This window comes from Silurus aristotelis (genome assembly GCF_946808225.1).
Source record: "Silurus aristotelis genome assembly, chromosome: 11".
NCBI classification, from domain to species: domain Eukaryota; kingdom Metazoa; phylum Chordata; class Actinopteri; order Siluriformes; family Siluridae; genus Silurus; species Silurus aristotelis.
In genome coordinates this window covers 13,276,297-13,304,210 of record NC_139584.1, presented here as the reverse complement: position 1 = coordinate 13,304,210, position 27,914 = coordinate 13,276,297, and the positions used below count along the sequence as shown (strand labels likewise).

The window sequence follows — 27,914 nt, the reverse complement described above, 5'->3', positions numbered from 1 at the left end:
GAGATTCAACGTTCTTGAGCGTCAAAACCCGATGGATAAAAGCTATAAAAACACCTCATTGCCGATGCTAAATAAATGGGCATACGCCCCGAATAGTCATTAGATTAACTTTGATCTATCCAGGTAGAATTGGGTTACTGGAGTCTATGTGCTATAGAACAGTTCTAATGAGTGGGTTACTGCAGCGGTTGGATGGCAGCTCGCGCCTGCTGGTCCAGGCTTTACTCACAGGAGGAGTGATGCGTGCTCAGAAAGTGCTCTTCAAACAGCGAGCTGCGGACAAACACTCCTCTTTACCTGCTTTTCTGGAGGCGTTATGTCAGGATGAAGCATGCTTGGATGAAGACACCCATGCACTCACTACGTAAGGGTTGACTTGATTTGATCTCACAACTTTTTCATTTACTTGTTAAAAAAACTGGTTTAACTGCTAAAACTACTACAAAGTGTCGACACTTAATACATTAAGGGTAACATGGGTTTTATCTTCTAGAAATCACCACATGGCGTCACAGACCAATTTGCATATTCATGAAATAATCATCAAATTGAAGAATGGAGACCTGGGTTCATATAATCTTACGGCAGGTCACTTATATTTCTTGTAGTTCGTAGATGGGTTCTTTGTTCATACATACAGTGAGGAAAATAAGTATTTGAACACCCTGCTATTTTGCAAGTTCTCCCACTTAGAAATCATGGAGGGGTCTGAAATTGTCATCGTAGGTGCATGTCCACTGTGAGAGACATAATCTAAAAAAAAAAAAAAATCCAGAAATCACAATGTATGATTTATTAACTATTTATTTGTATGATACAGCTGCAAATAAGTATTTGAACACCTGAGAAAGTCAATGTTAATATTTGGTACAGTAGCCTTTGTTTGCAATTACAGAGGTCAAATGTTTCCTGTAGTTTTTCACCAGGTTTGCACACACTGCAGGAGGGATTTTGGCCCACTCCTCCACACAGATCTTCTCCAGATCAGTCTGGTTTCTGGCCTGTCGCTGAGAAACACGGAGTTTGAGCTCCCTCCAAAGATTCTCTATTGGGTTTAGGTCTTGAGACTGGCTAGGCCACGCCAGAACCTTGATATGCTTCTTACAGAGCCACTCCTTGGTTATCCTGGCTGTGTACTTCGGGTCATTGTCATGTTGGAAGACCCAGCCTCGACCCATCTTCAATGCTCTAACTGAGGGAAGGAGGTTGTTCCCCAAAATCTCTCAATACATGGCCCCTGTCATCCTTTCCTTAATACAGTGCAGTCGCCCTGTCCTATGTGCAGAAAAACACCTCCAAAGCATGATGCTACCACCCCCATGCTTCACAGTAGGGATGGTGTTCTTGGGATGGTACTCATCATTCTTCTTCCTCCAAACACGTTTAGTGGAATTATGACCCAAAAGTCACCAAGCTGCTTGGCAATTTCCCCGTATCCCTTTCCAGCCATGTGGAGGTGTACAATTTTGTCTCTAGTGTCTTTGGACAGCTCTTTGGTCTTGGCCATGTTAGTAGTTGGATTCTTACTGATTGTATGGGGTGGACAGGTGTCTTTATGCAGCTAACGACCTCAAACAGGTGCATCTAATTTAGGATAATAAATGTAGTGCAGGTGGACATTTTAAAGACAGACTAACAGGTCTTTGAGGGTCAGAATTCTAGCTGATAGGCAGGTGTTCAAATACTTATTTGCAGCTGTATCATACAAATAAATAGTTTAAAAATCATGTATTGTGATTTCTAAATTTTTCTTTTAGATTATGTCTCTCACAGTGGACATGCATCTACGATGACAATTTCAGACCCCTCCATGATTTCTAAGTGGGAGAACTTGCAAAATAGCAGGGTGTTCAAATACTTATTTTCCTCACTGTACATCAGTTTAATTACTGCACATTGCCAGTAGGTGATATTTCTTATCCAAGAGTGACAAACCAGCATCATTTAGACAGACAGATCAGGTCTACTGTCTTCACTCGCTTTTTTATTTGCAAAATTTTAATTTTGGACCTACCCGCCTTTAGTCACTAAACAGTCACTTGTAATCATGCTGCCAGAATTTCCCAGTTCTCGTTGAAAGTAAATGTTTTGCAGTTGCTTTGCCACTGTAAGTCACTGTATGTGTAAAAGTCGCTGTACTATAAAGTTCCTAATACTGAATGCCATAGTATATTTTATCAGTGGGTGGTTCAACTAGCATTTCACTTTGACAACTCCATTCTCTTTCTACATTTTGTACATTCTAAATCTGGAGGGTAAGTTTTATGTATAGAAAATGCACTTGTTTATATATACATCATATCATACTAGATGACAGAAAGCGCACACTATGACTGTCACTGCACCGTCTTCACTCTGATTAGCCGTTGCTGCACAAAGCTGCTGCATATTTGCTCCAAGTTAAACTTTCTTAACTGTGTCATGAGACTGGAAACACCAGTGTCTACTTGCCTTCATACTACAGGTTGCTATTGTTGGAATTGTCCAGTTTTTGTTGAAAATAAATGATATACATTTGCTTAGTCATTGTGAGTCAATTGACTTCATGGTAGAAATTCTTTGTGAATCATTTTGTTGCAGTAAGCCACTGGTCTGCCTGTTTTCTGCTACGTTTAAGCGTGACCTGCTGTGTTTTCTGCATCTTCTCCACCCCGGCTTGCCACGAGAGAGTGTACTGGCTGTGCTCCACTGCCTTTCACAGGACGAGAATAAAAATCCATGGATGTGTTCCTTAATCAGTCAGCTTCATAAAGACCTTGGAGTTGAGGAGTTTAGAAAAGACACACTCCTCACACCGGAATGCGTATTGAGCCTGAAAGGCCTCTGTAATTGTTTTAAAGATTCTCAGGAAAAAGGAAAGTGGGATCTATGTCTGAATGAACATAAGACTGATGACGTGTCTACAGAATATCAGATGGATACAGGACACAAAAAGAGGAAGACTGAGATCACTGATCTTCACATGGAGTCAGATGTAGATGAACCACTTTGCAAAAGAAGAAGGACTGACCTTGCAGCCCAAAGTGACCCTAAAGACAGACTAGTGGTTGTAGATCAGGAGGAATCTCATGTTAAAACAGTACAGTGTGACAAGGAGCTGGAAGGAGACTCTTTAGCAAGTCTGCCAGAGCCAGAAGACTGCTCAAGTCTCTTACCAGATCATATAAAGGTGAAATGGAAATGGGCATTTCTTTACATTTTTATAGCATTTTGTGAGAAACCAGTAATATGCTTTAGTGATGAAAGTTACACTAAACATCAGAGGTTTATACAAAGCTTTGTTTATTTAAATGCTGGCATAAGATGGCACAGATCACATTGAATGTACTGTAAGAAATGAACATTTACTGATTTTTTTTAGGCAGCTGTTCCTTTGATAAAAGAATTGTTGGACTCTGGAACAGAGGTATTAAGTTTCTAGTTAAATATCAATGAAAAAAAAATTATTAATTGCAATAATAGCAATGTTTTTCTTGTTTCTCTGCAGTGGGATGATAATTGTATGCCTACACTTAAAGTGCTGAATGAATGTAATGCAAATCAGGTATGAGCAATTTATGGTGTTGGACATGCACAAAACATAAAAACCTGTTTGAAACTTGTCTTCTATATTAATATTTCATTTCTTTATTAGCATTTAGGATTGAGTTACTGATATTGTGTACAGCATTTAATACTAATCACAGGTCCAATCTTTGTACAGCTGGAAGTCTTTTGTACAATGCTGTGTTTACCTGAAGCACCTGAGCAGAGTTTACCACATTTCTGTAGTGGTGTGCTGGCTCTGTCCCCAGATCTCAGCCACAGCACAGCCTCGGCCATCATCAAGAGCCTTTTACTCGACAAGGTGTGCCTTATTTAACAATAATTTGGTAAAGTTGTGTATAAATGTGCAAATGTCAATAATCCTATATAGAGCGACATTCTGAACTTTAATTTAGTGGCGGGCCATGCATTTGGTACCTGGGCCTTCAGTGGGGACTTACCCGACTTAATCCACCTCTTGATACCACCACAATCACGTCGCAATTATAAAAACCATCAACTTGGCTGTAACAGTTTCTCTCTGACCATTCAATCAGAGGACGGAAAAACTGACATCATAAACTGTTGGGAATAAATTAATACAATTTCATGGAACAAATATTATAATTTAGGTTGTAAATGTAAGTCAGTGTTACTGATAGTGTTTAGGCCAGCAGAGGAGGCTTTGCTGGCCCTGATGGCCCACCACAGATTTAATTAAAGGAGTCTTTCCTTGCCACAGTCGCCATTGGCTGCTCATCAGGGATAAATACACATCGTGTAACTGTTAAATTCTGTAAATCTGCTTTGAGACCATGTTTTTTGCAAAAAGAGCTTTAGAAATAAACTTCATTTATTTTCTCCCGCTTATCCGTAATTCGGGTTCGCGGGGGCAGCAGTCTAAGCAGACCCCCGCCTTCGACTGCTGCCCAATCCTCACAGCACCGTCCCTTACGGTCCCTCCTGCAGGTGGTGAGCCCACGGGAAGGCGGCCCCACGTCACTCCGACGTCACGGACCTTGATATTTCCCTCGTAAGGGACCCCCGGAGCATAGAGGGTTAAGGGCCTTGCTCCAGGGCCCAAGAGTGGCAGCTTGGCGATACCAGGGCTTGAACCCCAGACCTTCCGATCGGCAACCCAGCGCCTTAACCGCTGGAGCCACCACTCCCCCCACTAGAAATAAACAATAACTTGACTTTAAAAAATAAAATTCAAATGTAATTGTTCTTAAATAAAGTAGGTTAATAGGTATAACTGCATTACACATAGGTTTGGGTGTGTAACTATAAGTCCTTAAACTGTTTGAACCGGACAGGTAATTCGATTTTTATAAAAAAAATGCAGTAACGCATTACTATTTATATTAATTGAAGCCATGTCTGCATAATTTTATTGATGTTCATGAACAATATGAATGTTCTTCTAAATTTACAGAATTTTTAAGATGACTTTTTTTTTTCTTTTTTCTCGAAATGCTCCTATGAAAGATTAATGAGTAAATTACACACAATGTGTTCTACTCCATGCAGCTGACGAGTGATAGTTAAAAATGGCACGAGGGCCTGTTCCTACATATACCAGTGGAGTAATTGGTACTCCACTGACAACTTGTGTTTAAATCCCTTTGCATTGGCAGGTAGTAAGCTGTCATAATTACTCTATGTTAACAACTTTGTTGTGTTTACTCTTTGAATACATTTTGTGTTTATAAGTATTTTAAAGTGTTCAGGTCCTTTCTTATTTGAGCACATTTGTAAAAACAGAAATATATATTTTTTTTTCATGTCCCAAAATAGATATTGGCATGTAGGCTTAAAAATAGATTAAATATATCACTCTTTGACAGTGAACTAAAGATTACTGTGGCCAATTTAATAAAATTTATTTTATACTTTAAAGTTTATAATACAATTACATCACCTTCTAGTTGTTTTCTTTACATAAAGACATTATATAAAGTAGCACATGTTGCACTAACAGCAGATGCTGTCTGTGCTATTGATTTTATCTGTGGCATAAATAACATATGAATATATTGAAATACTAAACATTTTATGTGAATGTTATCGGATCTGTAGATACTTGAAATGCTCTCACTTTCTCCTTCAGGCTCGTTCCCTCACTGAGCCACCTTCCCGCTGCCTGGTCACCGCTGTAACATCTTTGTGCAATCGTTACCCGAGACCAACCTGTCAGGCTCTTATAGAACCTCTCATAAAGGAAGGAAAGACAGGTTTGTGGGAAATATTATTTGTAAAACTCTTTCTGAAAACACAACACATTCTGAGGTTTGCATTTTAAATCCTTGTTGTGTCCTACAGGAAGTGCCCAAGCTGAACTGCTCTGTCGGCTGGTGAAAGACTGCCTCGAACCCCATCACAGGCTTCTTGTATTTCAGTGAGTCAATGATGTTAACAGGTTTTATGAGAAATATATATTTTGATATTTGCCTAACAGTATGCATGATTTCATATAAACTATGTTAATTATCTTTTTTTTACAGGATGACACTTGTGGGGTCCTGGAACGAGGGAATTTTGTCACTCATCCATGAATTGCTGGATTCAAAGGTAAAATATTGTTTCACTATGAAGTACGTTAAATATATTACAATTATAAAATACATATATTTAATAAATATTTCCAAAAATTGCTTAGTGCATTTAAACACCTATATGCAGTATAGACACTTAATGATATGCAAAGCATTCAGCTTAGATTTTTCCACTTTAAATCCTCTACCAGCTTATTTTACGATTGCCTGTTATATTTTATTTTCTGCTTAGTATGTTACCTTTGTTATGACATTTGCTTGATGAACATATGCTCATTGTATCTTTTGTTTTCACTTTCTAAAGATTGAGATGAGTGAAGAGATTTTTTCGCTTTTCATCAATCAGTTGAGTGCTCAGTCTTCACACTTCACCAAGTCTATGAAATTCGCCAAAGTGATGCTCACTGTTGTGACAAAGTTCCAGTCTCATGTGAGTCAAAGAATAATGAAGCAATTAACTCGGGTCTTAAGTCTATGGTGTTTCCTTTGTGGGTTTGTGTTGTTTAATGTCATATAATAAAATATTTGTATGAATTCTTCTCTGCTTCTTTCAGGTGAATGCTGCATGTCAACACACACTGTCTTGCTCTATTTCATTTAATGAGACTTTCCTGAAGAAGTCCCTCCAAGCTGCTTTAAAGCGCATTTGTCATTAATCTATATAATGAGGTATTTTCTATCAAATTGTAATAAGTCTAAATAAATGAACATGTAGCACTGATGAGCTTTTTCTAATAATGTTAATATTTCATTGTTACCAAATGAATTTAAATGATAAAGTAATTGTGATTGATTTGTATATTTTACGAACGTCTGTTAATAAAACAGCTGTATATTTGTATTACATTAAACAAAGGACATTTATTTAAAGCTAATATATGTGGGGCATTTATTAAAAAGGTTCTAATGGAAGAGTATTATTAACTTATAAACAGTAATGTGAGGACTGTGAGCACTGGGAAGCCCTAGCAGAATTAATACACAAATCACATGCTTGCAAAGTATGAGACAGGTTTGAAGTATACAGACAAAGCTAGAGACCTCTTTCTGTATATACTGGACATGGTGGTTATGTTATGGTGGAAGATATTTTTAGTAAGTGTTTATGTATGAAGGTCAATTGAGCTATCTCACCTTCAGTGGAAACCACCCTGTGTTCATGGATTTCAGCTGTTTTGGAAAGTTGTTTTTGTGTTTGTATGCTTGGCCAATACAAAATGTCCCACAAAACTGTCTAGGTTGGGGGCACTGGGCATGTGGTCAAAGAAACACAGTTATTTTTTGGATAAGGTGGAAAATTGTCATAATAGGCTACTTAAAATGTTGTAATGTATTGTTCATTTGGTGAATAGATGAGGTTTGAAGCATTGTGTGTATCTATAATTATATTGTGTTTAGATATGGGTCAACCGGTAAGGGTTGTGGTGGATCCTATCTTGGGAAAACTAGGTGTGAGGCAGGAATATGCCCTGAAGTCCACTATCGTGCACACGCAGACTTTGGTGAAACAATGTACATTTTAATTTACTATACTATACTATACTATTACATTTATGTAATATAAAATATATTTAAATCCATTTAAATAAAAAAACTTTAATGACTGATTCATCATGTAGAATATTAAAACTCAGAGATAGATAAAATATTATAATATGTACAGTACAATATCCGTATGTTAAAAATGACCTTATTTGGCCACAACAAACATGGACGCTTCGGCAGCGCGTGTTTGAGTTTTAGGCGCCTATAATTATCGTCACTTCCGTCCGCTCTTCCTTTTTCGAGCTCCGTGTGGCAGGGGAAGACGAACAAAAATGAGGTACGGTAAGAAGCGTGTTAAAAATTGGTTTATTTGGTATATTATTCTTTTTCAAACGCACGTTTTTAGACTTAATAATAATCCTACGTTGAGTTTGGTTGTTTGTGCTGCTAATAAAGACGGCGTGAAAGTTTCTATACACGGATTTAGGCTGCGGCTGTGGTGCACTGCGGGCTCACCGTCACTTTAACTGGAGCTCAGAATTTTAATCCAGTGAAATCTGGGCACTATCGGGCTTTCAGTTAATAATATACATGGGTAGATTTACACTACATATTTCGAATTTATATTTTTGTATTGTATTAGTCTGTACAAGACTACGATTAGGTTTATTTTAGCTTCATTAGTATAGATCGTGCCGATGGAATTGTTGGACTGAACGACTGAATTGCGTTGTGATATTTATATATATATATATATATATATATATATATATATATATATATATATATATATATATATATTATATTGAGTGTGTGTGTGTACAACTCATATATTAATGTTTTATTACAGCAAGGTCTCAAGAGATACGCTGTACGAGGCTGTTCGGGAGGTGCAGGCTGGCTCCATTTCCAAGAGGAAAAAGTGAGAATCAGATATTTGTACTTTTAGACTTCTTGTTTTACAGGAATGCTGGATATGTCAATGTATGAACTTCTACCTAACTTGATTCCAGCAGCATGGCACCAGCACGTTGTAATAAGTGGAATCTGTGTAATATTGTTTTCCTCTGAATATTACATGAATATTTCCCATTTCTTACTTGTTCAGGTTTCTGGAAACTGTGGAGCTGCAGATCAGCTTGAAGAACTATGATCCCCAGAAGGACAAGCGTTTCTCAGGCACAGTCAGGTTCGGACCTTTACTGTTTCACCCAACCTTCTCTCGGCCTGCACACTACCCTGCCTTTTATTGCAACATATATTTGTAAAATTCTACTTGGCTTAAAGTTGAGCTGATTTTCTCAGGTGGGCTAGTGGTAGGCTTAGAGAAGTGACCTGGGTAGTCTGCCTACACCCTGGAGCTGGGCTAGTAAAGCAGACGGACCCCTACCCTGGGTCTTAAAACATGAGGGGAGGCTAAAGGGTTGGGCATGTATGTGCTTTCATCCCTAAGCCGACAATTTAATTATGACTGTGCTTTCGGCAACCTACGACAGCCGATGTGGTATGGGTAAGATTCCCGCTTTGGGTCACTTGGCTTGTAAGAGTTTGCAGCTCTTTATTTTATTGGTGGGCTTGTTAATTTGTCTCTGACAGGCTGAAGACCACTCCACGTCCCAAGTTCTCAGTGTGCGTTCTCGGTGACCAGCAGCATTGTGATGAAGCCAAGGCTGCCGAAATCCCACACATGGACATTGAGGCACTCAAAAAGCTTAACAAGAACAAGAAGCTGGTCAAGAAACTGGGTAATTATTATTTTTTTATTATTATTCCCAAGTTTAGATTTTATTTGTTCTTAAAGTCTGCATGGAGATACATAGAGAAGTGTGTCGTATTTAATAATTTACTGATGCAGTTTGGCCAGGCTTTAGCGACTTCTCTGGTTTTTACCTTTACATAGTGGATGTGTGTAGCAGACACGTATTGTTCTGAAACATGACTATTAAACAATGTGCCCTGTTGCTACTACTTCAACAGACCTGGGTATTTTTCAAAAGTTTAATATACACACGACTTTGCTAAATTAACAACTTTCCTTGACTCCACAGCAAAGAAATATGATGCCTTCCTGGCTTCTGAGTCCCTGATTAAGCAGATCCCTCGTATCCTGGGCCCTGGCTTGAACAAAGCTGGAAAGTTTCCCTCTTTGCTGACTCACAACGAGAATCTGAATACCAAAGTGGATGAGGTCAAATCCACAATCAAATTCCAGATGAAGAAGGTACAGTTTATAGAAATATGTTGGTTATTGTCTGTGAAATCCCTGATAACACCGTTAATGGTTTTTGTATGGGATTTGTCTAGGTGCTGTGTCTGGCTGTGGCAGTGGGCCATGTAAGGATGTCTGAGGATGAGCTGGTCTACAACATTCACCTCTCTGTCAACTTCCTGGTGTCTCTGCTGAAGAAGAACTGGCAGAATGTCAGAGCTCTTTACATCAAGAGCACCATGGGAAAGCCTCAGCGTCTCTATTAGGGATACTGTCCTGGTTCTTTCTATAATAAATGTGGAGTAATCCAAGACTTTCTTGTCTGCATTTTTCCTTTGCTTGTTTACAACTGTCAACTGAAACAGCAACATTGGATAATTCTGTAAAAAAAAAAAAAAAGTCATAAAAAGATCTAGTCATGGCAGAAACATGAAAAATTATAAACTGTACTAAAGATTCATAGTTTCATGGAAAAAGTTTATGAACTTAAGGTAATATAGACTGCTCTTTAAAGTTTAAGTTTTTTTTTTAACCCCACAAAATCTAGAGCAAATCTGTGCTGTAAATGTCTGTAATCACATAGATGGAATGGTTTGGCTTCCTTGGCATGGTTTCTTGCGCATATTTGTCTGGTAAGCTAGGAGTTAAAAGCAGTTAGGGAACTGTTCTTATGATTACAAGATCCCCCAGAACCTACTTAGCATTATTTTCTACACACTTTACGATGCCCATCCTGTAGACAAGATGGGCATCTTATTGATATTATTTAGAGCCTGATAATCTGGGCATTGTGTAACTTAAATGAGCATTGTCCCATAAGTAGTCTATATCTGTTGGTCATCTTAGATTACATTGTCAGTCCCTCCTTGTGACGGTGTGACACATTATCCAGGTGATTTGCACCAACCCTGGTGATGGAGCTGAATTTGAGCAAAATTAATGAAATTAAAATAAATTATATAGTAAAAAAACAAACAAACTGGATATCAATGATTCAGTGTTATTTAGAGCTAGTACCAGGCCAGCAGGCAGTTTGTGAGGGTTACAGGGAATGATGGCTGTATTTAATACTGACACGGCTTTGTTGTTCTTGCCATGCATGCATGTGTACATGTACAAGCAGTTATCAAAAACATTCCTGGGCATTCCCTTTGTTGTTAAATGGTGTTCATGAAACCATAGAAATGTTATTGAACCACTATTAAAATACAGAAATGTCACTAATATGTAAGGATTTTGGAATGTAGTTATTTAGCAAATAAGAGCTCCTGCTATGAGGGACCAGATCAGCATCTTATTATCTGTAGAACTATGAACTCTCCGGTATGCTATTAATATAACTAAAATATTCTATTCTTTTAAACACACACATCTTGTCTTTAGTCTAATTCGTATCGCCTATTCAATATTTACTATATGTCACATCTCTGTGTAGAGAGAGCGGCTCCTGATGTAGTGGTTTTGGCAATTGCCTGGGTATAATCGAATTGTACCTCTTAATACCAGTGGTAGATGAAGTACACAAACCATGCACTGGAGTTAAATAGAGATACATTAAAGTATTAATCCAGTGTCCAAAATACTATGACTTTTTATTTGATTATCATTTTTGTCTCAAGGCTTAATCAACTCAGATAATGTAAAATACACTCTGTTACTCTTAACACACCAATCTATTAATAAAAAGATATAGAGTCAAACACTGACTGATCTCTATTAAAGTTATCATGAAAAAATATTTTTAACTACTTCAAAAAATGGTGCAAATAAGGCCACGTGTGTTGTGGCGAGTTCGGGTCAGGAGTTTCTTCCATAATTTATTCCTTTTAAAATGTTCTGTTTGCTGCTGAACTGTGTGTTTGTGCTAAGTAGATACCACCAAGCACCAATCAAACAAGTTACCCTCTACCCTGATTGGTGGCTTGCTGTGTTTTTGACCAGTTAAGTATTTAACCACTCATTAAATAAAAAGGAACGACTGAGTTCCCAAAATGAAGTGAAGTTAAAGTCTTCCCAAATGTACAGATAGGTGAAAAAGTTATTTAAGTAGAGTAACAGATTGCATTTTCGGCAGGCTTCGGGGTTGTGATACATGTCTGTAACACTTGGTTTTTAAGGTGTAAATTAATGTTAAACCAATATAACAGTATGTGCTTACAATAAAGATTACGTACAGGTGTAGAATATGTCTGGAATTACTGTATTTTCTTACAATAATTAATAGTTATTTAAAAAACACCCTTTGGCAAGCAAAAATCATCAAATATTAATTAAAAACATCGTTCAATAGCATGATGAGCCAGGGAATGAGCCATTTTGGGACACTTGGCTTTTACAGCCATATGTGATTTGTCACCAACTTGTAACTACAAATTTGGAGACACAATTACACTAGGAGACCCAAACCTGTTCCAGCATGGCAAAACCTCATGCACTAAACAAGCTCCATTAAGATATGGTTTATATCGGTTGGAATGGAAGATCTTTAGTGGCCTGCTATAGATGTCTGACCCCAACACTATTAAATACCTTCGGGATGACTTGGAATGCTGTCTGCACCCCAGGTTTCATGACCCTACATCAGTACCTGACTTTACTAACACCCTATGCAGCACAAATCTCCATAGGCACCGCAAAATCTAGTGGAACATCTTCCCAGAAGATTGGTGTTATTATAAAAACAAATATGGACCAAATTATAGATGAGGATGTTCAAAATTCACATAGAAATCAATGGTCACAATGACCACAAGCTTTTGTCTATATAATGTACAAGGCGTGTCCTACTGGTCTACATGCTTGAACGTTAGGGCTTTGTTATATTATCCCATAAAAGGTTCATCTAAGCGTCACATTTGCTATGCAGTTTTTTTTTTATTTCAGTTGTGTGTGTAGCAAGAGATGCCAAAATACAAGTAATAATATTAAAGCTTAACAGGGTATATTTTATTATAAATAGCATAACATTCATATCAAGTTGTTAGTTTCCAAATATATATATATATATATATATATATATATATATATATATATATATATATATATATATATTATATAATAAGAAGGAGATTTCTGGTTTAACACATCTGATTTAAGAAAATATTTGCACATATGAAATCTAGCAAGTGGTTTATAAAAACAGAAGCGTGGTACCAAACAGCATAGCAGCATCTAACAATAACATTTAAGTGTGAAAACCATAATTTGAAAAAAGAGATAAAGTGATATAAGAAAAAAAGTTTTTTTTTGTATAGCATAAAAACATGTATTACATTAAATAATCAGCGCTTTCAAACACTAGGGAATAGAAAACTGTGTACCAGACACAAACAGATTTGAAAATGCACTTTCCAGGAGACTTTAGAAAGAGTAACTGTACACATGGACTAAACATAATAGTTATATTTATGTCCTCATCACATGGCATGATGCCTTACAATTAGGTTATTCACAGACTTGAATTTCAGTCAGTGTTTAAGTGATGATGAGCTCTACAGCTGGTGAAAATCTGTGCCACATCAATTTGGCTCAACGTCACTGTTTACTCAATCAGCATTTTATCAGACAGCATCAGAGTCCATTGGCTCAATAAATAGATAAAAAAAATGTATTAAAACATAGAAGAAATATGGTTAACGAGGTGTCTGCATTCCAGCTGACTGTGGTCTAGACCTGGCTTACAATCTCATGCTCTTCTCCTTCATACCACTGCAGAGGAGTTCCGTCAGGCGCTCGCTGTAGGATCACTTTCTGAGAAGTCTGCAATTGACCAAAGCAACAATGTGTCAGACATACCTTTACATGTTTCATTATATTACTATAAAAATATTAGTTGTAAACATTATACTTTCCACAGCATTAATTCATTGAGTAATTGTATAACAAAGTCTTTACCTGTCTCTGAGACTGGATCTGGTAGTAGGATGGCGGCTCTTGATCTGGTGAGCGTTTAACACGCATCGATCCGTGTCTCTCCAATGGCCGAAACTTGATTTCTCTAACACTGTTCCTCTCATGCCATGCCCTGAGGTCATTTGAGACAACATCTCGAGGAAGTAGCCTGCTAGGATGATTAGGATACTCCTTCAGTGAAGGTGTGCGGCCCAGCCTGTGGTACGGTGGAGGGGGTTTAAGTACACGCTTAGGTAAACTTACCTCTTCTTGCTGATTATTAGTCTTTGTGGTGGTCATTGTTATATTCAGCTTTTTTATCTCTCTCTCTGGAAGAATCCGGTCCTGGCTAATATTTTGACAGGGGCTGCTCACAGCTGATTTGTTTATTTGTTTGTGGACAGTATGATTGTTTTTGGGAAGCATGGTGGTAGTTGAGCGCTGACCCTGGGAGTTGTTTTGAGTGGTGTGGTGGAAACTGTAAGGAGGTGGGCAGGCTTTGTTCGCCTCAGATGTTAACTCATGGCTGGATGAGCTGCTGTAGGAGGATATGGAGTGCTCTGAGCTGCTGTCCTCTGAGCTGCACTGATACAGACGCTGCACTGAGTAAACCAAGGCAAAGTCAGTGACGTGACGACGAGGGAGCTTTGTCCTTCCACGACTCAGGTCTAAACTCGGTTTGCTTACTTCAGGCTTGGCTCGGGGAAACCTGTTGTAAACATTTTGGAATCATCAAAAAGTTAGAAAAAATGTTAATACAAATGATCAAATATTTAATAAATCATATATAACTTATGAATTACTGTATATACAATATGGAATAAATATCTTAAGTCGGTCACATGAATGTACTTATCATACCCATTAAAACAAACATTTTATAATTCTATTATTATATTACATCACATATTAAAGCTACACTCCCAAAGTGGTATAACAGAAAAGTTTTAGTTCGATATATTTTACCTCAGTACCTTATACAATATGGTACAATATTTTGAAAGAACAGACAGCAAATAAAAAAGTTTTACATTCTTAAAACAACTGAATGCTGAGAATGATCCTCTATAAGAGTGCAAATTGAAAGAAGATCCAACAATAAAGAATTCTATATATAGACTGTAAACTTGTCAGTGTTCTGCCCTAGAGATAAACTAGGATGTAAAAGGTGGGGCGAGGCCTATTTCTATTATAGGCACCAGCAGTGTGGGAACAGCAATGTTCAGTTCATGGATTATTATACAGAGCACTCAGCAGTAATATATTGGGAAAAATAAATGTTTCCGTATTAAGAGCTAAATTGTAAAAATGGCTACTTTCGACCTTAAGTCTGTTTCTTTCAATATCTGATTATTTTCGATCAAATGTTTTGTACATATGACTAAATGGATAAATGTTGCAAAATTTTAATAAAGATATATTTCTCTATGAATAAACTGTATCACTGTGTACTGGTGTTTAAATGGAAACCAAAACCCTTTTAATAAAAATCTGTTGTATTCAGCGTTTGAAGTCTTATGGGGGGTCCCCAGTTGTAGTGCAATTCATATATTTTTTACTAAAGTAATCTTCGGGATCCCCCTAAGTCTATTTTTTTTACTTGCCATGGGGGGGGTCTTTATTGCCTTAAGGGGGGTCCCAGATCCCCTCAATTCCAGCACTGGTTGTATTTGTAAATTGTGGTATGTAGATTTGCTCAGACTGGATTACCTGAATGACTGGGAGAGGTGGCGACGCAGTGGCAGCTCCGGGGTGGAGGGGGCGCTGTTGGAGTTGTTGTTGCGCATTGCCAGGCTTTTAAACACAAACTGGGGAGCAGGAGGAATGTCATCGAATCTCAGGTCTATTGAAGTTCCTGTTGGACTGCTGTTGAGTAGTGTAATAAATGTATACAAACATTAGTGAGCCTTTAAGTGATTTAATCATCGATAACCTAATCTAATTTTAAATGCTTTTATTATTATTACTAATAAGGTCCAAACAAAAAACCTACATAGTAAATAAAATCATTAATAATAATGACACTAATACAGGCCTTTAGAAACAAAAATGGTCAGATTATACAATCATACGATTGTGTGATCGGCTCATTGGCCAAAAGCATGCAAAATAATTGCTTGTTAAAAATAAATAAATAAAAATAGATTCTAGCGTTTCCTAAAGGTTTAAATGATGGGAATGGTCAAGTTCCATACAACATTTTAGTTTAGAAATGTTTCTTTATCTTTACCTCGACCTGCTGCTGTTTGCAGAAGGAAGCTTCTTCTGTTTCTGATATGGCTGATCTAGACTGGATTCTCTCCATGGCATGTTTTGGATAGGAGTGCGCTCATATTCCAGGCTGGAGCTAGAACTGGCGTGTTTTGCTCCATGACAAGGCGAGAGGTTCAGCACATGCTGGAAACCATTCACTGGGGACATTGGGCCTGGTTCTATATCTGTAACAGAAAAATGTCTTTGTTTAGACTGAAAATGGCTAAAGTTAGATTTCAGTGATATGAGTAACATAAAAGGATGTGACCCTCACCATCATCGTGGGCAGCGGCATCAGACAGTGAGCTGTCATCAGATATGCACAAGTCTGGTAAACAGAACACAAGTTAGTTGTTAAATGATGTATTACTATGCATTTAGAAATACACTTAATGCATTATAGGCATAATAGTTTCATATCATGCTCATTGTTATTCTGTAGTAATGTGAATAACCACTGTTGATGTAACTCATCATAAAAAAAGGAATTAATTAAATTAAATACCAAAAAAAGATTGAATGGTTTCATATCAATTAACCCAAATAAAGCTAACGACAGATATAAAATGTTAACCAGATACAGGTTTAAAGCTAATATTATGACTATAAATGCTCTACAGTCATATTTAGAAGGTGTCATAACAATAATAATAAAAATATCATACATTAAAACATTGTGGGACAAAGTGTCAAAATCATGCTGGCAATCAGTGTAAAGAAAACAGTCAGATTCAGGGTCTTACCACTCTGCCTGGAGGAATGGCAGGTCTTTGTAGAAACACGTCCGTAATTAATGCAGTGTTTTGAAACGGCTTCCTGTAGCTCCTTTACTTTCTTTTCCTCACGTTTACATTGCTGCTGTCGGCTCTTCCTCACAGGCTTGCTGATGTGTTCCTCAAGAGACAGCCTCCGAGCTGCTTCATATATCTGCCTCTGGAGGGCCAAATCAGCCTCAAGTGAATGCAACTCTGATTTCTAAAGGGAACCCATTCAAAGCAAGAGCAAGCGAAGTGTGTAAAAGGGCAGTTATTATGTACAGACTCTGATAAATAATCTGTTCTTTTAATTCTGAATAAATAACTGAGGACAAAACAAAAGCAAATAACATCTGGCAGAATTTTGACCTCAGTGGTTTGCTTGATATAAAAACATCCTGTCCTGAAGGAAATATTAGCTTTGGTTCCTGTACCTCTCCATCTCCAGGCGGAAGCAACCCTTCATCCAGTTTAAAGGATGCTCCGACACGTCTCCTGATTTGTGGTGCTTTCTCATTTGGCAGCAAAGGATAGTCGGGTGACAGCTTTCCAGTAAGTTCCTTCAAAAAAAGTGTGAATTAGTGTGAATAAGAAACACCCAGACTATCTTGCAAAAGAGCATCTGTTTCTGCCCACTGCTGACTCCAATGAAGAACAAAGGAAAGCTTACTAAAAGCACAGAGATTCACAATGACTATTGATTGGTTCAAAAACTCACTTGAAGCAACTCTTACTTTTTTTTTGTAACGATCAATTGTCAACATCATTATTATACCTGTAAGGTCAATTTTACTCTTCCTGTTTATTATACACAATAACTGTACATTCAACTCCCATGTAATCTTTAATTAAAATAATGTAAGATATTACAAATCATCATCTATCACATCTATTTTTGGTTTATATAATCTATAAAAAAAATAAAATTTTTACTAAAACAACAAAATATTACTCACTGCCTCTCTGATGCACAGTTTCTTGAGTTCCAGAAAGCACAGCTCCAGTTTGTCCTCCAGAGCCTGGTGTTTAAGCTTCATGGCCCGTGTGTGAGAGCTGATGTCCTTCACAGGAGATGTAGGACTGTCTGGACCTTCACAAGTAAACACAATGCATTTATGAGAAGATGTTGTTCCTTGTTGCCAAATTAGACTTTCATTTCATCTGCATGAAACTTAAGTGTAATAGAATTAAAATTCAGATGTTAAAGAGAGAATATAATGTGACTATAAACTAAGTTCTAGTTTTAATATTTGCTAAATGTATACTAATGTTTTTGTTTCATTAGAATAAAATGTTTTTTCTTCTGCAGTGGATTTCAATAAAGAAAAATAATCATGTCAGTAATAAATTTTCTTTTAAATTGTATATCTTATATTAGCAATACTGCAGAATTCATCATGCAGATGTATCCATCATTACAGTGTTCATTGTAGATTAATAAACACATTCTACTCCAATCCACGATATTTGCTATGATATAAAGTACGTACCAGAATTTAAGATGATCCCGCTGTCCGAGTCACTCATTTCTTCCTTGCAGTCCATGTTTCCTGTTTTCATATGTAAACTGTTCCAGAGTCTCTGTCGATAAGAAACACAGCATGAAATCCAAGTCTACTTCCTGTTTTTAACTTGTACACCTTGTTATCATATTGCTTTCAGTCTAGGAACCACTTGTTATTTGTCAACCAAATGAGTGGCATGTGATATGCATAGCCTACCCTTACTCTTAAGCAAATGCTGAGCACGCTGGCTCCTCTAAATCTACACGACAACTGAGGCTAGAGAAAGTGCAACTGGTCTTTTTTGACATATCCAGCCATCCTTTTGAAGATATATAGCCTACACCTCCTCCACTGCTTTAATGTTTCACAACACAATAGAAACAAACCCCATAGTTGACCATGCACATGTGCCAGGGCTTATTCTCTATACAACGCCATGGCGACCTGGTCTAATGCAGGCATATGTGCGTGTGTGTGCGCACACCCACGCGCTGATGTGGTGATAGAGTGTGTGGGTGAATGTGTTTGGAAATCTAAACTCCCCAAAAGAAAGCAGATGGCCATAGGAGTGCTCCCCCTCCCGGAGCCTGCACCTGTCGTCCCCCCACACCAAAAAACTTCCTTTTCAGCGTTGAGTGGAACAATGTCTGAGGCTTGACTCTGCCTCAGGGAGAGGGTGCTATTATGTTCATTAAGGCCTCTCTTATTTCAAAGATTACCACATACTTCTGATAACAACCTTCAGTGGAACTTAAAAAATAAGTATAAAGTGGAATCTTCCCCTTAACCTGATTTAGTAGCATATTTATTCCTCCAAGATTTTGAATGACATACTCAAATTGAACATCAGTAAATATCTCACTTATCTAACCTAGAAACAGATAAAAAGACCTTTTAATCTCTAGAAAATGATCTTACACTATCTCGTGAACAGGCAAAGCTGGGTCACACAAAAACGAGTTTGAATGGTTTCCAAATTAGCAGCAACACACATTAACATCCTATTTGAGACCAGAGTATAGTAGCCTCTTCATTATACAGGATCACAGAATACTACTGTAGAATCCCTTGTGACTATAATTATTCAGGCTCATAACTCATATAGGCAGATGCAGCTTTGCAAAGAATGCATGTAAACAAAGACCAGCCTTTGCTGAAAAGACAGTATTCATTTGTGTCTCCAACCTAAGAATGCAGAGTATACAATTCTTTTCTCTCATTTTAGCTGTGTGTGAATGAATGTGGTAAGAACTGTGGGATGAATAGCGTCAGAGCAACATACTATTAAAACCACTGAAACCTCCCAAACAACTATGCATACTACATTTATACTACACTCCACCCCATCCTGAAAAATATGACTTAATGTCTGTCTGGTTAATCACCTAATTGCACTAAATGAACAAACAGGACATAGTAATCTGCTCATCTGAAGCAAAATTTTGTGGTATACTGTCCCACCCATCCTCATATCTCCCTGAAGCATAACTAAGAGACATCACAGGAAATGGGTGTTTATGGAGTGCGTGGGATGTGTCGTCTCCCCCGGCTTTTCCACCGTGCTTTATTAGTGGAGCTCCAATATGTCGGATTGCATCTAATGCCATATTCATTACCACTGTGGTTAAGGTTTGGAATTCCCAAAGTGGACTAAATGTTGGAAAGTCTGAGGGGAGACTTGAACCCGAACCAGCATGTATGCACAGCCTGTAATTAACGGGGTGCTGAAGTGCTTACATACTGATGTTATGGGAGAGGCAAAAACGACTTTACAGTATGACTTATTTCTGTGTCTGGTGAAAATCCCTAAACTATTTAAACCAAAGATTACATGTCCAGAACAGATTTGGTAAAAAAGAGGACAGAAAAGTGCAACAATATATTGCATTAGTTGCTCAATTTTATGCAGATAAAAATGCAACAAAAAAGTGCAGAAATATATTAGAAAAGAATTAACCCCTCTATGAAACTCTCATTAAGCAATAAATAATATGACATGGCAAATGATATCCATGTCAAAAGGCACAAAAAATATTAAGCATTTATTTTCCTCAGATTGCAGATGTGATAAAACAAATGATGTGGCATGTTGGTAAAAATGAACAAACTGCCATTAACATTATAGTTGTGATGATTTAATCAGATGTATATCCCTGCACTCAACAGGACATGTGAAAAGAGGGGAACTAATCAAGCTTATTAATGCAGCATCTGCTGTATTGATCTGCTAACTGCAAACTAGTTTTCAATGTATAATATAAATGTAGAATAATATGGAATTCTCGAAAAAATCCACAAATCTCTAAAAATGCTTGCCTCAAGTAAACAACCAACCTAAATTACTGTATATATCTTATCATATAATAAAACTATTTTTAAAGGATTGACATGCATCCATTGACTGTAATTCTAGTTGTTGTTATTATTATTATTATTATTATTATTATTACTACTACTATTATCATCATTAGCTTGGCATACGGCCTAGTGCTGTAATAGAGTTCACAATATCAAATGTCAGTGACTATTAACTATCAAAAAACATATATACATATATATACATACATATATATATACATACATACATACATCTATATATATATATATATATGATTCGATTCAACTTTATTGTCATTACACATGTATAAGTACAAGGCAAGCTAACCAGAGTGCAATATCAGCAAGTACAGGATATACAGTTTTTACATGATTTACATAAGTTAAATAGAATGGTAAAATAGGACTATAAACAGTAATTTACAGATGTATATGTACTATGAATATAATATACAGATGAATATATATGTACTATGAATATAATATACAGATGAATATATATGAACTATATATATATATATATATATATATATATATATATATATATATATATATATATATATATATATATATATATATATATATATATATGTGTGTACTATGAACAATAATATACACATACACTATATAAGCAGAATATAGACTAAACACTGTGAAAATGGTAGATGAAATAACTGCAGTAGCTACAACAAATTTCCAGTAAAGTATTAGAAGAACAGATTATATTAAATATCTTGAACTTCCACATAGTCCTACCTTTTGAATTTTTGCTCCGAGATGCCTCCGAGATCAACTTTTCAATCCATGAGCCCAGGCACTCAGCAAGGCTCCCCACGCGCACGCGCGAACCTTAGCGCACAGGTAGACGGCTGTGAACTGCTGATGAGATGCTGGAACTAATCAAAGAGAGAGTCCGGCTGCCTCTGGGTCGTACTATTTCATTTCCAAGTAGGGGGAGTCGAGTAAAATACGCACATCTTGCTGATAATTGACTTACTATTTAAAAACCCTACTTAGCTTTGATTCATTCTGAAATACTATTATGGATAGGTAAAGTGCATTTTTGTATATAATAAGATAAGATATTTGTCTCTTCTCTGAACTACCCCTAATCATGAGACTTTCTGAGTCCCAGTCTCGGTGAATACACACGCTTTCTGATGCAGTAGGCTGCTGGGAGCGTGAATAGACGAGACAATAGCGCTAAACAAGAGGCGAGTGCCTGGGACAGCTGGCAAATAGTCGTCAACTATTGAGTTGATGAAGGGGAGCCACAATGACTAAATGAAATTGTCTCGCACCTTTCTTCCAGCACAACACTTTGCAAACACTAACACAGTCGCGTTAAACATGTGGCATTTTGTGACCAATGGGAAAAAATATTTATTTTCAGTCGAATATTCTTGACAGACAGAGTGTCTCACTTCTTTTGTTAATTTTATGGTTTAGTCCAGCTGGCAGATGGTCAGGTCTCTGTGCCTGGATCATTCCCTGAATTGAAAGATCAGCTAATGAAACAGGGCTCGATTTCCATATGAAAGCAGCGAGAGGTCCTCAGGGAGCTCTTGGTCGATGAAGGCATTAGAGCGTCTCCCACCTGTGAAAGTCCTACAGCCGGGGACTAAAATCACACAGTGCAACAACACGACGGAAACTAACCCTAACCCTAACCCTAACCCCGACATGAGACTTCATGCTGGTTCCAGGGTCTAACTGGGATACAGGAGATCGTGTGTGTGTGTGTGTGTGTGTGTGGTGACAGTGGGCAGTGTGTGCTGTTAAATGAAACGATGCATTGCCAAATGCCTTAGGATCCCTGACACTTCCGACCTAGTGAGACCTGGAATTTATTTATTTGTTCCTTTTTAACACAAGGAATAGTTTAGGGTTTATAAAAAAGTTTTGAAAATAAATAAATAAAATAACCTATTTTTTCATAACAGAAATACTCATTTGTGTGTATGTACAACTTTATATATTTCCACCTTTTCACAACAAAAAGGTTAAAAAATTTGCCCACTTTTTTTTTCTGTCACAGAGAAAACATGAAATATAGCATTATTTTGCATGACCTTTTATATAATTCTTAGATTAACAATAAAAAACAAAAAGCACAAAGCATAGAATATAAACATACTTTCCATGATATGATCGGTTCAATTTCGTTAAAATGTCATTATTAACAAATAATCCTTTCATTTTATCAGGTAAGGTCACATGGGCTGGTGTGTCATGTGTCTGTAATTAAAATTAATGCATCTTACTATATGGTCAAAAGTATATGGACACAATTACAAAGTGTTTAATAGTCAGTTTTCCACATACTTTTGACCATACAGTGTTTTTGTTGATATATATGTATATATTAGGTACATCTAAGGGCTGCACACAATTTTTTTTTTAAATACATATTGCAGCTGGATTCTTTACATTGTCCAGTGGAAATGAAAGCTATGCATTGTTTATTCATCTATTTGTCTATACTAAAGATTAACCTGGAACGCAATCCCATATTAGTATACAATAGAGATATTGTAGAGTCTTTGTGTATATAAATGTCTGATGTCTCATGTTGCCCTGTGTTAGTTGTAGCACTTTTATTCAGGAAACTGTTTAGACTGATTAGACAAATGACTCTACTCACTCACTTGACTTCTGACTCTCTCATTGTTTTATCGGTGACATTTCAAAGTGTCAAAACAGCAGATTAAACAGCTTTAAAACAGTAACAGCAACAACAGAACAACATACAGACCAACAAAGGAAGAGTATGTATTTGTGTATTTAGTCAACAGGATTGGAGGATTACTTCAACTGGAAGTAAAAAAAAAGATATAAGCTTTTTAGTATAAATAAGTATAAATAATATTTGTGATGGTAGGACAAAACATTCAAACTAATTCCAGTCATTTATACTTCCTAGCTGTTAAGGACTAAGAATCATTATACACTAATCTTACTGCTGCTACAGGCACTACTGTGCACTTCTCATTTATATAATGTGCATTGTTGTATAACATCTCTAATGGTATTATACTATATTTACTATATGTACTTATGCACAATCTGTATATAGATTTTTTTTTTTATTTAAAAGTTTTATGTTTGTGTTTTTGCATTTTTGGAATGGAATAAAAAAAAATTATTTGAAAACTTGCGATATATGAAATATGTCCCATGAAAATTGCAATTAGTCAATTTTATTTACTATAAAATATTGCAGTTGTAATAGACTCTGTTTCTACAGAACACACACACATTCAAACAAATTGTCAATCTGCTTTTAGCACATTTTCCTAAAGAAACCCCTAAAGCACCACGTGTTAATCTTAGGTGTTGGAACGGGATTTAAGTCGTTGTTTGCAATCTAATTAAATCACCAAAGATTAAACTGGAACGCAATCCCAGATTAGCTCTTCCCCTTCAACAAACATCCAACAAACAATATGGACTCCTGATTCCATTTTGCAAATATAGAGATGTAAAAAGAGCAAAGAAAATAGTGTTAGGATACATTCTACCACTAAATATTACATATTGCCCTTTGTCAAATTTCAAGACAAGAAAAGGCTGTGCTGAGAAGCATATATTATTATTTATTTTTATTTAAAATATATTTGATATAAAGTCATGGTGAATATAGCATTACAAACTGTGCACTTTTACAGGTTTAGTTTATTAGTAGATTTATTTTCATAGTTTTTCCACAAATTATCTTCTTCTTCTTTTGGCTTCTCCCATTAGGGGTCGCCACAGCAGACCATCTGTCTCCAAACTAACCTGTCCTCTACATCTGTCTCTTTTAAACCAACTACCTGCATGTGTTCCTTCACCATTCATCCATGAACCACCTCTTTGGTCTTCCTCTTTTTCTCCTTCCTGGCGGCTCCATCCTCAGCATTCGTCTACCGATATACCCCATGTCCATCCTCTGCACATGTCCAAACCATCTCAATCTCGCCTCCCTCACCTTGTCTCCAAAACGTCCTACATGGGCTGTCCCTCTAATAAACTTATTTCTAATCCTGTCCATCCTCGTCACTCCCAACGAAAACCTCAACATCTTCAGCTCTGCTACCTCCAGCTCCACCTCCTGTCTTTTACTTAATTCCACTGTCTCCAAACCATACAACATCGCAATGTCTCACCACAGTCCTATAAACTTTCCTTTCAAATCATGACGAAGTATGTACTTAAAGAAATAAACAATGAGTCAAAGATAAGGAATGTTAAAGTATAAAGAATAATTTCCTTTGGCCTATTCATAAACAGACATTATAAGGATGAAATGACTTTTTTCTTTGCATTTTATTAGATTTTGTTTAATTGTATTAATCATACACGACTCAAAAACACAATGGAAATTACATTATGCCATTTTAAAACTTTTCAACTTTGCAGTGAAATGCCCAATTATAGTTTTTGTGTCAACAACAACAACTAAAACCCCTAAACCTAACATTAAACTAATAAACAAATTAAATTTCTTTTGTAATAGACTTATATTCATGATCAAATCTAGTCACCTGGTCACAAGATTTATAAACAAAAAAAACTCAAACCATACCAAAAACCAAGAAGCATATATTTTCAATAATATAGTATATTATTGTAATCAGTAATAGTACTAAAGAAAGTAACTAACTAGAAAGTAGCAGTCATTATATCGTGTATACCCCATCATGACCACAAGGAGGCACTGTTTATTATTTGTGTCCCTAGTTGAACCGTGCACTATAAAACCTGCTTACCCGGAAGCAAACCCTTAATGCATGAGAGCTGTTGGATGAGTGTGATGAGTGCTTGAGCTGTGTGAATGTGCGGGTGAGTGTTTGTGTGTATGTTTGTGTGTGTGAACGTGAGAGAGTGAATGTTTCTTTAATTAGAATTATATTTAAAAACCTACACCGTGATCTTATTTGATCTGGTCCGTGTCATTGCCCTGCACGGATTCAGAAATGATAAGAAAAGCCCCGTTAGCCCGCTGTGGCGATGCGCGTGTATTTGAGCTGCTTCAGGGCACCGCAATGGAGATTGTGGTTAGAAATGATGAATTGATCAGATATACTAGCGCCGGTGGGATTTTGGAGATGTTTCCTCCATGTTTTCCTGTCTGGTCTATGAGTATAGAGGCGATTCTGATCTTCAACAAACTCCCAAAGCTTTGCGTGTGTGTGTCCCTGGAGTTAGCTTTGGCTAAACTTAGGGATGTATTCGCTAACTACAATGAACTACCCGTGTGTATTACATCCATTTCGAAATTAAAGTGACTATTAAAAGAACGTAATTTCTTTGGATCAATTTCGATTTTTTTTTTTTCATTGTGTACATTTATTTCACCAGTACTCATTTGGTGTGAGTTGGAGTGAAAAGGCTGCAGCTTTGGGCGTCAAGTTGAGTAAAATCCACCATCATGTTTCCTGGAGTAGCCTTGGTTTGTAGAAGCGATGTGGTGAGACTCTAAAAGGAGGGGGAAAATCGTGCAAGGTTTTAAGACGGTTAGTTTATATGCTGGGTTTCTACCCACAGGAATACATCCAACGAGTACATGAAACTGTTAAAACCAAGATGGCGACGTCGGTAATTTGTTCTTTGTGTTTTTTGACCCCAGCGCTCCCCAACATTTTGCCAAGACATTACATCACTGCCACCTGCTGGACATGCATAGATAGCTCTCACCATACAACAGCATCACGTACCAGTTTCACTCGACATTTTTTTTATTTTTTATTTTTTTTGTAGACATGACATCCCGATGACTAAATTGTTTGACTTAATTGTTTATATATATAATGAAAATGCAACTCAATTTACCATAATGCAGAATCAGTGGGAGCTTAGATTATCGATGCTTAGAAAATAACTGCGACCGAAACATTTAAAGCATTTAGCAGACTTGCAATTTTTTATTTTTTTTTAAATACAATTTAAGGATTAAGGGACTTGCTCAGGGGCCCAGCAGTTACAGCTTGGTGGTGATAGTGTTGGAATTTGAACTCATGACCTGCTGTCATTGAAACAGTTTAATAAAACATTGCAAACTGTAAACCGCAATGAAATAAAAAATAAAAACGTTCATATACTTTCTATGCGGACTGGTGTTTTGGGAGCCCTGGTCTAAGATTTTGAGCCCACAGTGAAATGTAAAATGTTTCTTACCTATCGCTCCCTCTGTGCTGTAAATAGACGCTTTCTGGGGGTTTACCCACACATTTAATTTCATACAGTCATCTTTTGGTGCATCTTCTTGGTTAACCCTGGAATAAAACAATGCATGCTTTTTTTTTTTATTTATTTATTTTTTTAAATACTAAAATTAGTATCACCACTATTTTTCAATGCATATTATCCTCACCCACGATCTCCCACCACAGTCTCTCTCTGGAGCAAAATTTCATTCTTATTACGAAGAAAATCCACGTGATTATCATACACAGCGCTGAGATGGAGGTCCAGGCTGTCTTGAGGCGCCTTGAACAAAAAGAACACGTTGCACGCGTGAGCCATTTGTGTACAAACACTGCGTGGTGTTAAACATGGATCCGGACCTGCTCACCACTTTATAGAACAGGACACTTCTCCTCATGCTGGATAAAGTCAGACTGTCGTTTAAACGGCTCCACGGCTCCTTTTGCTGTGCGATGTGTGTGGGCTTAGTGAAAGGCAGTTTCTGGACATGATCACAAACGCACATTAGTTGTCCCCAGAGCAATTCAGTTAAGTTAAACGAGGACTTAATGAAAAAAGGTTACCTGGCATGGTTTCCTTCCGGTAAAAGTGTGACCATTCTCGTATTTGGGGAAAGGATACGGGTCTCGAGGCATTGCTGCAGTTCTGTTGGACATGCTTCTCCACAAATAAAACGGAAAAGTTTGGCGTTGTTGTCTTTTCAACCGTTGCTACGAGACCGTAAAAAAACTAACAACAAAAAAAAAGAACGAAAAATCAACAACTCTTCTCAGCAGCGCCGCTGTGTGGTGGCCTGCGTTAATGTCACATTATCTAGAAGCATCCTGTTTCTATACTGAATAAAACAGATACAGATCTATATATTAATATAACCACATCATACTGATTGTTTTTATCATAAGGTCAGGGATTCAAGCCCCAGCACCACCAAGCTGCCACGTTTGGGCCATTGATCAAGTTTACCAACCATACCATGGCTGATAGTGCGCTCTGGTCTCAACTTTCTGACAAGCTAGGATATGTGGAAAAATACAATTTCCCTTTGGGAATAATAAAGTACTCTTAATAATATTTTGCTTTATCCAAGATAATTCTGTCCTCCCTGTATTTGTATGATTTACATGTATATATTTAATTCGTATTTGAGTAATACAGCCTGAAACCGCAGTAATCTGGTTACTGTAAAATAGTAACACATAGTGCTTGTTAA

At 37.0% G+C, this 27,914-nt stretch overlaps 4 protein-coding genes across 4 annotated transcripts; 2 read left to right on the top strand and 2 right to left on the bottom strand.

Moving 5' to 3' along the window:
- Window positions 1-7: 7 nt before the first annotated feature.
- On the top strand, window positions 8-6,955 carry fance (FA complementation group E). The gene is made up of 10 exons (XM_083553750.1): window positions 8-364; window positions 2,581-3,169; window positions 3,362-3,406; window positions 3,488-3,544; window positions 3,704-3,847; window positions 5,636-5,759; window positions 5,848-5,923; window positions 6,030-6,096; window positions 6,385-6,510; window positions 6,635-6,955. Exons 1-10 carry the CDS (start codon window positions 147-149, stop codon window positions 6,734-6,736), a joined length of 1,548 nt encoding a protein of 515 aa, XP_083409876.1. The 5' UTR covers window positions 8-146; the 3' UTR covers window positions 6,737-6,955.
- Window positions 6,956-7,782: 827 nt separating this feature from the next.
- On the top strand, window positions 7,783-10,087 carry rpl10a (ribosomal protein L10a). The gene is made up of 6 exons (XM_083553749.1): window positions 7,783-7,902; window positions 8,416-8,487; window positions 8,674-8,754; window positions 9,162-9,310; window positions 9,614-9,786; window positions 9,870-10,087. Exons 1-6 carry the CDS (start codon window positions 7,898-7,900, stop codon window positions 10,038-10,040), a joined length of 651 nt encoding a protein of 216 aa, XP_083409875.1. The 5' UTR covers window positions 7,783-7,897; the 3' UTR covers window positions 10,041-10,087.
- Window positions 10,088-12,888: 2,801 nt separating this feature from the next.
- inavaa (innate immunity activator a) lies at window positions 12,889-21,665 on the bottom strand. Its single transcript, XM_083553713.1, has 10 exons — window positions 21,272-21,665; window positions 18,164-18,254; window positions 17,630-17,763; window positions 17,108-17,233; window positions 16,662-16,893; window positions 16,193-16,246; window positions 15,896-16,103; window positions 15,376-15,531; window positions 13,669-14,374; window positions 12,889-13,533 (listed from the first exon to the last, which is right to left on the bottom strand). Exons 2-10 carry the CDS (start codon window positions 18,231-18,233, stop codon window positions 13,441-13,443), a joined length of 1,779 nt encoding a protein of 592 aa, XP_083409839.1. The 5' UTR covers window positions 18,234-18,254; window positions 21,272-21,665; the 3' UTR covers window positions 12,889-13,440.
- A 3,139-nt stretch (window positions 21,666-24,804) lies between these two features.
- On the bottom strand, window positions 24,805-27,887 carry cfap276 (cilia and flagella associated protein 276). The gene is made up of 5 exons (XM_083553949.1): window positions 27,268-27,887; window positions 27,072-27,185; window positions 26,871-26,986; window positions 26,675-26,772; window positions 24,805-25,975 (listed from the first exon to the last, which is right to left on the bottom strand). Exons 1-5 carry the CDS (start codon window positions 27,358-27,360, stop codon window positions 25,905-25,907), a joined length of 492 nt encoding a protein of 163 aa, XP_083410075.1. The 5' UTR covers window positions 27,361-27,887; the 3' UTR covers window positions 24,805-25,904.
- Window positions 27,888-27,914: the final 27 nt, after the last annotated feature.

Excerpts from the sequence above, each read along its gene's own strand:
- fance (XM_083553750.1), top strand. The coding sequence starts at position 147 with ATGTGCTATAGAACAGTTCTAATGAGTGGGTTACTGCAGCGGTTGGAT. Across the intron at positions 365-2,580 it reads GACACCCATGCACTCACTAC|TAAGCCACTGGTCTGCCTGT; the intron begins GTAAGGGTTGAC and ends ATTTTGTTGCAG. Across the intron at positions 6,511-6,634 it reads TGACAAAGTTCCAGTCTCAT|GTGAATGCTGCATGTCAACA; the intron begins GTGAGTCAAAGA and ends TGCTTCTTTCAG.
- rpl10a (XM_083553749.1), top strand. Across the intron at positions 8,488-8,673 it reads TCCATTTCCAAGAGGAAAAA|GTTTCTGGAAACTGTGGAGC; the intron begins GTGAGAATCAGA and ends TTACTTGTTCAG. Across the intron at positions 8,755-9,161 it reads CGTTTCTCAGGCACAGTCAG|GCTGAAGACCACTCCACGTC; the intron begins GTTCGGACCTTT and ends TGTCTCTGACAG.
- inavaa (XM_083553713.1), bottom strand. The coding sequence starts at position 18,233 with ATGAAAACAGGAAACATGGACTGCAAGGAAGAAATGAGTGACTCGGAC. Across the intron at positions 16,894-17,107 it reads TTCCGCCTGGAGATGGAGAG|AAATCAGAGTTGCATTCACT; the intron begins GTACAGGAACCA and ends GGTTCCCTTTAG. Across the intron at positions 13,534-13,668 it reads AGATCCAGTCTCAGAGACAG|ACTTCTCAGAAAGTGATCCT; the intron begins GTAAAGACTTTG and ends GGTCAATTGCAG.
- cfap276 (XM_083553949.1), bottom strand. The coding sequence starts at position 27,360 with ATGTCCAACAGAACTGCAGCAATGCCTCGAGACCCGTATCCTTTCCCC. Across the intron at positions 27,186-27,267 it reads CCGGAAGGAAACCATGCCAG|AAACTGCCTTTCACTAAGCC; the intron begins GTAACCTTTTTT and ends GATCATGTCCAG. Across the intron at positions 26,987-27,071 it reads GTGTCCTGTTCTATAAAGTG|GCGCCTCAAGACAGCCTGGA; the intron begins GTGAGCAGGTCC and ends TTTTTGTTCAAG.